We start from the raw sequence: 12,231 nt of genomic DNA on the forward strand, positions 1-12,231 counted from the left end.
TCCTCACTACAAGACGCATTTGACTCTTATGAACAGTATAATCGGAAAAAAAAGTGTTAAAGCTTTAGTGGTAAATCGGAGAATAATAACCCTAAATCGGTGTATTATTCCTCCGATTTAGCCATAATCGCACTACTCTTTTTTTTATATAGCCCACAATGTAAACTACTGGGTTACCAGTAATTGTGTCAGCTATTAAAGTGTTTTTATTTTATTTTTTATTTACTCTTGGTGTTCAGCCTCAAAAGGTCCACAGCGGTAGCCTTTGCGGTACCTTTTGGGTATTGAGCCGAGAAAAATGACAGGAGATAACGTTTTAGAATTGACACCTCTTGGGGGTGAAAAATTGTTTTATACCACGCCCACAAAGCAGGATCTTGGTATCTTTTAGGGCTGTTTTCAAAACTTCCGACGAGCATCCCCGACCTTTTCATGTGGGAGTTCCCCCTGGGAGTCAAACGTCAGGCAATGAAATACATTTTCCAAATCGATCCAAAGTAACCTTGAAAGCCACGCGGACAAGACACCGTTCATACGGTTATTTCTACGATTGACGATGTATCATCATTAGTACAGCTCTGTTCAAATTCTATACTTACTCTAGCTCTTTCCTCTACAATCACTGTTATCAAGTCCATTTTTACGGTAACAGTATGACGGCATGTAAAGACGTTTTCCATGGATCTCAAAATCTGAGAATCTGTTTTGATTTCATTTTGGCCAACTAGAAAGGATATTTCACATTGCACTATCAAAGGCAAATAATAACATGTGGAAGTTCCATTTTCAGTTTACCGTCTTTTTAATTAACACTACTATCGTGATGGTCACTTATCAGTAAAAACAGAAAAAAAGTTTAATTTACATTAAAACCATTCTGAATAGTGATGCTGAATGCATTGTCATTTTAAATAGTCATAATTTAATAAACTACCACAGGTAACTGGCTTACTATACACTAGATATCCTACTTTTTCAAAACGTACAAAAGCTAACAACAAAAGTACATGTAGAGAAAGCCAAGAACACACTTGAGAAGTAATTTCAAATTTTATAGGCTCTTAATATATTTTTCACGTCAACTAGTCGATCATGCACCATTGAGTGACCACCAATAGGATCAACAGTGTCTATATCAAGATAAGGTGTCAGTATCAACAGGGACAAAACCAGACTGTAATAAAGAAAAAAGAATTGATGAAATGCCAAGTTCTCAGAACTAGTATTTAGATGAATGTACATGTATGCAAATTGGTAAGGAGAATTAGGATTTCAAAGAACAAGTTAGGAACTGAAAGCTTGTTCACGTGTGCCCAAAGGGCACAGTCATTGTTATCCATTAATACAAGAATATTTCCTAGACATACATGTACTTTTTTAGATATTTTTCTTATGTTCCCAACAGCCCTTTAATCAATGTCCATTTTTAGTGCATTGAACTAATAAGATTTTTCACATATTCGATCAGCCTCTCATCTCCAATGATTCCCATGTGCTCAGCATTTGAAAATGACTTGATAACTACTGGTTGTTTTTGTTTGCCCACAAAGCTGTGGCAAGCCTGCAGGCTGCGAATATTGACTGTGCCGTCACCATCTCCAAACAACGTCTGGGGAAATGTATCAGGGAACTCATCTGCACCGTAAACAAACTTTTCGGGCGTAGACACATTAGTGCCGTAAATGCAGTACAAGGGTACATTGGGAGGATCATCAATCCAGACTGGTGGAACTTGTTTGCTTATATTAATGGCGTCTGGGTACTGGATGTCAAGGAAGAACTTCTCAAGGTTACCCCTAGAGTAGTTCTGATTAGTTGTTTGGACAATTACCTAAAAGGAGAAACAAAATAATGTTGTAAACAGTATCAGCCCTATGGTCATAGTTGGCGACCCAAGGGTAGTCAGTGCGGGCCAAAGAAAGTCAAAACGACAGCAAGAAAAGTCGGCAAAGAAAAACGTGGGGCTTCTATCCAACAATTTCCTTCGCTGAATTTTCTTCCCATCATTTTAACTTTTCCTTAACCCCATTAAGTGCCCTGGATCTCCAAGGATGCCCCATGGTTGGATACATTTGTAAATCACAGCTACACCAAAAATACTCTTGAGTGGCAAGAAAAATGAAATGACGTGAAACATTCTACAAGCAGCTTCAATTGGGCAAACAAAAATAATTAAGTTAAGTAGAAAGCATTGTCCAACTATTTTAATAGGTACCCCCTTCCCATAAGCAACCCAGATATTGACATGGAACTGGACCAATGAATTGTGAAGTCTGCTTTCTCATATGGGCATAACATCTATATTATCACTGTCAGAATCTATGATGTTACAGTATTTGAGTTACAGTATATGTTGTTTGTCATTAAAATATTGTATCACATTCAGATGTTTAGGTACATGTATAGTGTCAAAAAAAATTTGTACCCCACTCCTAACAAGCACCTTCTCTCCAATGTGCCTTCCCTTGAGCAGCAGGAGGGCAACTGGTTTTCACAGGCAGGCACAATGCTCTGAACTTCCTTGAAAAGAAAAACTTTCCTGCAGATGGTCAAACCAGGTGCCCAGTCAGTTTCCCAAGTGCCTAGCCCTCAATGAAACCCCTGCAAAGTCACTGAGTGTAAACACCAATTAAAGCTATACCCACCTCTTCCGCAGACCAGAAATGTTGACTGGGCATCAGAAAAGCAGTGCTTTCATACGTCCTAAGGACTGGCCGAAGATTCAGTGGTTCAAGAACTACATCTGGAAAGCCTAGATTAGTCCCTGAGGCGTATATACGCATCAACTTAGCTGCCCCAGCCCATGCCCCGGCCACCGTGATCCAAACTTTGATGTGCAAGTCCTTCCAGTCCTGTGGCATTTTGCTAAGAAAGTAATGTGTGTATGGACATCCTAGGCTGTGAGAGAGTAGAACTACTCTTGTCTTATTATTTTTGACATAGGTATCTTCTATCAAAGCCTGAAGGTTGATGAAGTATTCTTGAGCTGAATCTGCAAATAAATGTTCAAATAGGGCTAAATCAAGCTATTATTTTATAGAGATTTATACCTCATCTGTAAAACCCTTCCAGACAACTTGTATTCACAACCATTTCATTATCATTCTACAGTACTAGACGATAGTAGAGCTTAGTCAGTCATTTCCTGGTTCATTAATTTAATATTGATTTAATAAAACTAGCTAATTAATATGACCAGAGTTTGGTGGCTTGTTGGTGCTCAGATTAATGGAGTACAAAATACAGTTACTATAGCAATACATTTGAACAAAGTTACTGGCAGAGAAGATTCAAGTACATGAATTACAGATTTTGCTCTTAATTCTCCTAAACAAGACCAGAAACACATTTCTAGAGGGAAACTTCAATGCGCAACAAAAGTGTAGAGACACTTGGCAGTAAAATTCAATTTCTGAGCGTCTTGTAGCCATTTTCCCCCTTCCTCGAATTAGCGCTGGGGCTCTTATTTCAAATTCAGAAGAAGATGGGAAGTGCTTATTCGAGGGGGGGGGGGGGGGGGCTTCGTCGAGGGGGGCACTTATTTAATTTTTCCCAAATCGTGGCCTGATCTGACCATTTTTTTAATATATCATCTGCACATAAACAACAGCATACATGTAAGCTGTTTACCAACGTAAAAAGCTGATCCTTAAGTTTAAATCACAGCACCGTTAGTACTTAACATGTTCAACGTGTTCACTTAACGTGTTCACAAACTGAAACAATGTACAAATCTAATACTACACGATGAAAACTATACATCCTTTGTTGGCTCATTACTTGTCCACAAAATGGGGGGAGGGGAGGGGGGCGCTTATTTTAAATTTTTGCCGAAAGGAGGGGCGCTTATTCAAAGGGGGTGCTTATTCGAGGGAAGGGGTGGCGCTAATTCGAGGATTTATGGCATATACTGTAGACTAAATATTGCACACATTTTGAGATCATGATTGGACACTAGGGGAAGTTTAAAAGCATTGACATAAAAACTAACATATTTGCAAATTATATTATTCAGAAATTCTCTGGTGAGCCTGTCAAAAGTTCACACTTGTAGATTGCAGATAGATGCTACAATCTTTTCTCCTACATTAGTTTTGTGAAAATACACTAATGCACAGTATTGTCAGTTGTTGCTTAACACTTACTTGGGGCATATCTAAAGTCAAATGGTGCAGCTCTTATCGACACACCATCCTTAAGCCCAATACTTTCCAGAGCAGAGACCATATCAGCAAAATATTCCCCAGGGTGGTACAGAGAAGGATCTAAATATGACACACCCTTAGTTGTGCCGAAATATGGAACTTGAACTTCCACACCAGGTGAATTGCCCATCTTCCCTGATGAATGATTGTAAACAAGTCTGTTGGATATGAAAAGCAGCACCAGTAAAGTATATGTGGCCATTTTAATGAGACTGCAACTTACTACAATGTACAATGCACAAAGCAAGAACAGACATACAGGTTAACAAGTTGCATGTTTTGAAAGTAGATGTATATGGAGTGGAGTGTTCTGTAACTGGAACCTAAACCATTTGTAGATTCCATATGTCACTTCTTCCAGGATCAAAGAGGCGTATTTTTCCATACATCACTCTTGTGATTGAATGACATTCAGTAAGTTTCCCCCCTTTACCAGCTTTTTTTTAAAAATGAACTTGGTTTCTTGCATTGTCTGTTGTACAGAATTATAGTGGTGGCTGGTGGATTTGTTTTACTACCATTTAAGTGACAAAGAGGTGAATGAGTTTTGCTTAATGTTGCAGCACAACTACCACATTATCCTTGATAACTTCAGAGATTTAGCAATAACACGCTAGGTGTAGAGTGATCCAGATGTAAGACAAACTGCACAAGTGTCAAAGACTCACTTGATATTGTCAGCCCAACAATCTATAGCTTTTGGAAACAGTGACTCTACACTCAGCCACAGGTCAAACCAGGAGCTTGAGGTTTTCTCGCACCAGAAGTGTGGCACTGATGATTTGTTGATGCGAGCCTGAAGTTGACTACCTCCATCTCCAGGAACTACAGTTAAAGAGTATATCACATTAACACCTTCAACACAGTGTTAGATTTGTTGGTGGCAAAATAATTCTCTTGGCTTGATTATTGACTCAGCCCATTCTCATCCCAAGAGCTACATGTACCTGCCCCTCTAAGCTGGTAGCACCTTGGCACAAGGAAAAGATGGCTCTGGAAACACATTGTTTGATTGGCTATTTTCTTGAACTACATTGTAAGATTTTCTCTAACAATTTTGACTCTTGATAATGAAGTTGGCTGCGTCAAAACGTTATGGCACCAATTTCTTCCTTGAAATATACAATAACTGACCTCTACTTAAAGCCAAGCCCCAATATCATTCTCAATGATTAAATACAAATTCTCTAAATTATATAAGCAGTTAAATTCAAATCGGCCATACATAAACGTACTTTTTTGCGTACTTCTTTTGGCACATCCTTATTTTTGTATACTTCACCAATTGACAAAAATTGGCCAGGATATTTAAGACTCACAAAAAACACACCTGCAAATTTTACACAAGTGAAAATTAACACCCACATATTCAAACAATTGCACGAAATAAGTGCTACTCAACACAAAAATAGTTCCCTAAAAACTGGAAGTTCCATTTCTGGCCTTAAAAATAGGAACTCTTTCTCAGTTTCATCCCACACTACATTTCTGGCATCTATTTTGAACTACAACCATCTTTATGACGGTCAAGGTCACATGACACGGTTATACAAATTGTATATCTTTATTTTTGCATACTTCACCAATTGACAAAAATTGAACAGGTTATTTAAGACTCACAAAAAACATACTTGCAAATTTTACACAAGTGAAAATTAATGCCTGCATATTCAAACCGTGAATTGCACGAAATACTAGTGTTACTAAACACAATGAACGGCACACAATGCATGCAGAAGCGATGACAATTAACTGCCATTTCTAAAATTCTCTTTAGAAAGTTGGAAAATAAACAAACAAACTGATGCTTAAACGTAACTAGAAGACAATGGATAAAATACAACAATCACTCCAGTCCCAATACCTGCGTTTAACAACTGGAAAAACTTTGTCGATGCTACAAGCCACTGAAAAATGATTTCACTTGATCCTGAAAATCAAGATGGCGGTTTGCAAGGAAACGGGTTTAGTTCCCTGTCCTCCTCACTTCAATTCAGGATAAATGGTGCACGACATAAGCGCAACATCACTTATCCAAAGAAATGTTGTATGCCAGCATTAAGCGATGATGTCATAAGTCATTGCTTATAAAAATGGTTTCCTAAACATTGAAAGTTCCGTTTCTGGCCGTAAAGTACAAAATCGCCCTCAGTTACAACATGCCCTTTACATTTCTGGTATCTACATGTATTTCACACTACAACCATCTTTATGATGGTCAAGGTCACATGACACGGTTATACAAAGAGCACATCGGCCAACACCAAACACAACACAACAAAAAAGCCATCTCACATCATAGTAAGAAGCCTTGTTGCAGTTATTCCATTAGGAATAGCATACAGAATCAAAACTACAATAACATTAAAGTGAAACACTCAAATGCAAATTCAAACTCACAGCGTCACAAAGTTTCCACGTACGTAACTTATTGTTATGTAAGCTGTTGTTTACCTTTCTTATCGCAATTTAATGGTATTTTTTCCCACGATTACGTTGCAATGTACAATAATTGATACCCAACCATCTTTGCATTAAAATAGGGTATTGCACTACTCAATAAATAAACATCTTTTTACGCAAAAAGTATGCATAACATTCGAGTCCAGATCGATTTTTCAAACTCACAGCGTCACAAAGTTTTTACGTACGTAACTTATTATTATTTAAGCTGTTGTTTACCTTTCTTATCGCAATTTAACGGTATTTTTCCCCACGATTACGTTGCAATGTACAATAATTGATACCCAACCATCTTTGCATTAAAATAAGGTATTACACTACTCAATAATTAAGCATCTTTTTACGGAAAAAGTATGCATAATATTCGAGTCCAGATCGATTTTTGTACCGGTATTGTTGATCGGCTTGAACTGAAAAGGACATCATTCTCATTCCAAAACAAAGCAACCATGGACAAAATTTTTCCTTGTGTAACTCACCAATAACAAGTGGTGTTTTTGCTTCCAATAAGGCAACGTTACCCACAAACAGAACGACAATCACGAGGTAAACTTCCATGCTCATTTTGGCCAAAGGCCAGTGCCGTGCGGGCGAAGTTCGGACGAAGTTTGCTTGTTCCAAGTTTTGAGTCAGCAGTATAGAAGTTCAGCGGTTATTGACGCGCCTCCGCGCACTCCCCCAAGCTCCTGATGCTAGCCCCTCTACGGGAGACCCCAGAATGTTCCTATTTGGTATGACCGTCTAAAGCAATTTTACGGCAGCCTGATGGCTAAACACACGCAAGGACTCAAAAATATTTACAAAAAGGCGGGAGAAGTAGATCTAAATTGCCTGACTTACCCCAGCAAAACGCTAAGACGCCAAAATAGCGCGCTCGACGATGTTTTCTGTGGCGATGATGACCCATGGCTCTGACCTTAATGTTGCGATGTTTCGTATCCGAAAATTTGACGTAAGTAGTTGAACGTACCTTAAGATCTTCATAAATATATTTAAAACGGGGAAGACTATGAAGACAGGGGAAGTCGCAGGATAAGTTTGTGGACCTGTGGCACATGTTAAAAAGAGCTTCCGGTGACCTGTGGTACGCACACAAAGATCGAATCACGTGGTATTGACGCTTGCGTACTAGTCGTCACTGGAGACTTAGCGTTTTCTTTGTCCTTCGCTTTTCGTTGGAGAACGACACTTAGAAAAAATTTCGTCCAATTTCTTGCCGGAATGAACGGAGAAACCAACCAACATCTCGCTCAGTTGAAACACGTAAGAATTATTGTCAAAAGATTTTGACGAAGATTTATCAAATGAAGATTTCTCAGTTCTCTCTCGATTTTTATTCGTGCTTGATAAGTAGCTTGTGTCTAAAAGCAATATTTCTTGCAGTCGGCGGCGAATGAAGGGGTTTCTGAAGATGATGATGTTCCACTGGTAAGTACAGATTCGCTAATCTTTCGGAAATGATGTAGCGATGGAAAACTTGACTTGCTTTACAAATCTCAACAAGCTTTTGTACAATTTTTATTGCTAAGTCGTATATATTCGTGAATTTACTCTGTTTTAGGCGCAGAGGAAACAAAAGCCGGTCGGGAACGAAGGTACGATCGACCGCTCATTCAATTCATGTAATTTCAGGCTTACTTTTCAAGTTTTAACTCCTGTACATTACAGTGCTTTATTGTCGCTTAAAATGCTAGTGTAATTTTTGGCGTTTTTATTGTAATCAAAGTTAACATAGAGAGCTTTTTTCTCTACATTGTTTCATGAACTAACTTGATTTTTCCTTTTGAACCTCGAAGCACATGTATTAAATCGGTTCATTTACCCAGCTTTTAGCCATATTGCTTGGCATTCCAACTATCCGTCCCTTTCCGTATTACAAGGAAGTTAATCTTCTTTATTCGTCAATCAGGCTTTACGATCCTTTTTAGGTAGAATTCAGTTAAAACCGGTAAATGGCATCGAAAGAATACGTTTTGATCTACGTCAGTAAGCGACTCCAAGCGATTTCAAAATTGTCTTGTTGTTTTCGATTCGTGTCCATTTTGAAGCCAGTTTGCAAGGTTGATCGAAATTATTTCCGTTGTCTTTGAGTACATCGTTATTGAATTGTTTTCCCGGCTTTCAAAAACCAGTGCATTCTTTCCTAATCGATTTGATAAACGTTTATAGAAAAGGCACGGGTGATGAAGCCCGTAGCGCTAGTTTAAAACAAGTACTTGAAACTGCATTTAGAAGTAAGCTTAAGCTTATAACTTCCGAAGTGAAATGATTCCTTCATCATTTACGACACGATATAGAACACGCGATTAACTTAGTGGTTATGTCTTTAAATTGTACAGGCCCCGACAGGAAGAAAATCAAACTTACACCCTCTCACGTAAGTCATCTTTTAATAATACAGACTCACCGAAAATTTTGCTCGGCATCACCTGAGAAGCCTGTTTGTGAAAGCCGGCGCATTTCGATTCATGTCATTTCATTTTGTGTTTTCAGTTTTGCGTGTATACTCATCTTCTTGTCTTTTTTGTCTTCATGCTTGCACGATCTCTATCTTGGACTATGCTGATTTTGTGGCAATTAGGATGGAGAAAGGTAAGCCCTCGCTTGTACGGACATTTTGTTTCTTTTGATGATGGTAGAACAATATTGGTACCTGTAGGGGAGGGGTAAGGGTGTTTGTCCTAATGTAGTCTATAGTTTTGAAAGAAAGTTGAATTGGTTAGATTACGATGATTCTTCGTTGTAAACTGTTGTTACCTTTTTTAATTCCAGGAGTTCAAGATTTTTAAGATCTGTTTTTGAAGAGCAAGGAAAGATTTTCTTAAAATTTATATAAATTTACTATGCGGAATTAAAAACTGAAGCTTCAAAATTTTAAATTACAAGGATAAAAAATAAAATATATACTAGAGTATGTTTATTACAAACGGCTTTATGCTCTCTTTGCTCGCTTTTTCTTTGAACAGTCTAGACAGTTTTTGACAGGCATGTACCATTGTCAAAGAGCTAAAGTCTGTCTTAATATGTAGTTAATTGGTTTTAGAGAGTTCTTCCCAAATTACCTTGGTCTCTTGTGGATGAAGAAGTGAGAATTATTTGAATTCCCAAGTTGGTTACAAGCAGTGTTACCACTGGACTTCAAATTTTTCATTTAAATGATGAACGTTCTTTAATTTAAGGAGCAGTCCTGAAATTACAAGTGTCAAAGTTACTGTTTACAAAACCTGTTGTTGCATGGCCTTATTTTGTGGTGTCGTAACATTTAGGTCTTTGCACAGTCCATCTAAACAAGTGAAACTGAATGACAGTATGAACTGGTCACCACACAAGGTACATGTCAATTCTGAAGTGAAACAGGATCACAACCGATCACCTGGAATGAAGTCACTTCAAGATGTCAAAAAGGAAATCCCATCACCAGTGAGTACATGTAGTGATAAGGGAGCCAATGTCATTTACAGTTGAGTACAATAATTTATGTTATTATAAAACTGGTTTCATTTTTCAGGCAAAACATGTACATGCTGCGTCAAGTCATGCTGCAAGTGATGATGATGATGATGTCCCCTTGGTGAGGTTTGCTTGATATTTTAATTAATATAGTCAAACCTCCATTAATGGCCTCCTCTCTATGTTGCAACTTTTCTCTGTCTCCAAGGCAGCTGTTGTGGAGACGTTTGGCTGTAGTGCACTGCATGTATAGCTACAACGTACTCTTGCTCTAGCAGGGTTTAAAAAAAAAGGCTGTTCTTGCCACTCAAGACTAGGAGATTTTTCTGTGAAGCACACAACAATGGGCAAGTGTCTGCCAATGAAATAATGCGATAAGAAAGGGAAGGATAAAATGTAATGTTTTCAGAGACTCATCAAAATTGCCCTAGTGGTCACCTTTTGCATGTGCATTTGGATACAGCAAGATTTTAAAGCCAACTACAAGGAGGTTAATAAGCAAAAAGCACAGTTAAGGAAAAGTACTGTAAGTAACAAAGTATGTAACTACCCTGGGCATGCAAAAAGTGATTGTTTCCAATGAGGTATGACTATGTATAGCAAACAGCATCTTGCAAGATAGTTGCCTCAAGATTGCTTACAAGTAAATGTTGAAGCAAATTATTTAGCAAGAGAAGTTGGCTATGATAAGATCAGTTAAATTATGTAAACATACATGTACATTGTATCAGTGGTAGTTGAAGTTGTCTGTTTTGAATTGAATATTGGTTACAAAGTTACATGTACATGTACAAATTAACCAACCAGAGTCTTTTTTTGTTATTGTTTAGGCTGCCAGGACCCAACACAAGTAAGTTCATTTGAATGCGTCTATATGTTCATGTACAGAACAGTTGTATTATCATTACTGGTACCTTCCTTCAGAATGAGTCCCCACCCCCTGATAAATCAAAAGCAAAGTGATTTTGTACATGTATACAATCCTTTATAAATTCTCTTGATCATTTACATTTTCCAACTCTTTGTTTAGGGTGAAGACCGAGCCCAAAAGTCCATCCTCAAAACCAGTGAAATCAGCATTGAACAGTGCTGTGGATGAGAAAGGCAAACCTGAAAAACATGATAAAGCAAAGAACGGAAAACTCATAAAACCTGAGAAAAAACTTGACAAGAAACTGGATGTTGTAAAAAAGCATGATTCTGCAAAAAAGGCAAAGAAATCTGAGAGTGGAAAGGCCTCAAAGAAACCAGTTGAAAGTGATGATGACGAACCCTTGGTTAGATTAATAGTATAAATTTTTTAAACTACATGTACTTTGTTTCTAACGTCCTAATCAGTTACTTATAAAAAATGCTTTGAAAAGTAGAATTCGACCAATTCAACCACAAAAATTTATCAAATATCCAAAGAAATTTCCTCTGAACTGCAAAAAATCAGGCACAATTAGGGTGAAAAGTGTACTTCGAATGCTTTCTTTTGTATCCAGGAGATTTGGTGACCTGTATGAGAGACCAGGAGATTCAGTCTTTGAATGGGAGACTCCCTGATAATCTGGGAGGGTTGGCACAGTAGATGGTATTATACATGTATGTTGTTTTGTATGTACATGTACCTTATTCCTTCATACCCTGAGATAGCAGGCACATCCAACAGTGGTAGAGAAATCGTTATTATACATGTATATATATTTTTTAATTTAAACACATATATAGTCACAAGTTTGTAAAGTTTCAGAAAATAAGTCAGGTATACCATCTCTCAATTGTACATGTACACTGTTGTACACATAATGCAAACTCTGCTATTTTAACCTAGTTTTTATCTTGTTGTTTCTTTCATGTCGTCCTGGTGAATTTATTATTGGTTCAACAGTCTGCAAGGTTGGTACGTGCATGATGGTTGCAAGCTTTAATTGAATCCAGAAAAAACGTCAGTCTAGATAAATTTATGATTTAGCTGTTAATTTATGGTAATGTACATGATGTCAGTAAACTTGTAGGATCTAAATGTTCTTGATCTCTCTTTTTCATGAATATCAAAAATTTTACAGTCATACATGTAATCTAATATTTTGTCTTGTGGTAACTGAATTTGTAATTTTAAACTTGTATA

At 37.6% G+C, this 12,231-nt stretch overlaps 3 protein-coding genes across 3 annotated transcripts; 2 read left to right on the forward strand and 1 right to left on the reverse strand.

Moving 5' to 3' along the window:
- Positions 1-783: 783 nt before the first annotated feature.
- On the reverse strand, positions 784-7,301 carry LOC110068288 (lysosomal phospholipase A and acyltransferase-like). Its single transcript, XM_020775669.2, has 5 exons — positions 7,148-7,301; positions 4,874-5,030; positions 4,146-4,363; positions 2,646-2,992; positions 784-1,831 (listed from the first exon to the last, which is right to left on the reverse strand). Exons 1-5 carry the CDS (start codon positions 7,230-7,232, stop codon positions 1,427-1,429), a joined length of 1,212 nt encoding a protein of 403 aa, XP_020631328.2. The 5' UTR covers positions 7,233-7,301; the 3' UTR covers positions 784-1,426.
- A 474-nt stretch (positions 7,302-7,775) lies between these two features.
- Positions 7,776-9,540, forward strand: LOC149106878 (uncharacterized). The gene is made up of 4 exons (XM_089297567.1): positions 7,776-7,931; positions 8,052-8,096; positions 8,230-8,263; positions 9,008-9,540. Exons 1-4 carry the CDS (start codon positions 7,890-7,892, stop codon positions 9,232-9,234), a joined length of 348 nt encoding a protein of 115 aa, XP_089153693.1. The 5' UTR covers positions 7,776-7,889; the 3' UTR covers positions 9,235-9,540.
- A 347-nt stretch (positions 9,541-9,887) lies between these two features.
- LOC149106879 (uncharacterized) lies at positions 9,888-11,510 on the forward strand. Its single transcript, XM_089297566.1, has 4 exons — positions 9,888-10,088; positions 10,177-10,239; positions 10,949-10,968; positions 11,149-11,510. Exons 1-4 carry the CDS (start codon positions 9,903-9,905, stop codon positions 11,411-11,413), a joined length of 534 nt encoding a protein of 177 aa, XP_089153692.1. The 5' UTR covers positions 9,888-9,902; the 3' UTR covers positions 11,414-11,510.
- Positions 11,511-12,231: the final 721 nt, after the last annotated feature.

The sequence above is a fragment of the Orbicella faveolata genome, unplaced genomic scaffold, assembly GCF_042242905.1.
Source record: "Orbicella faveolata isolate gen_17 unplaced genomic scaffold, um_ofav_v1 contig_3, whole genome shotgun sequence".
Lineage (NCBI taxonomy): Eukaryota > Metazoa > Cnidaria > Anthozoa > Scleractinia > Merulinidae > Orbicella > Orbicella faveolata.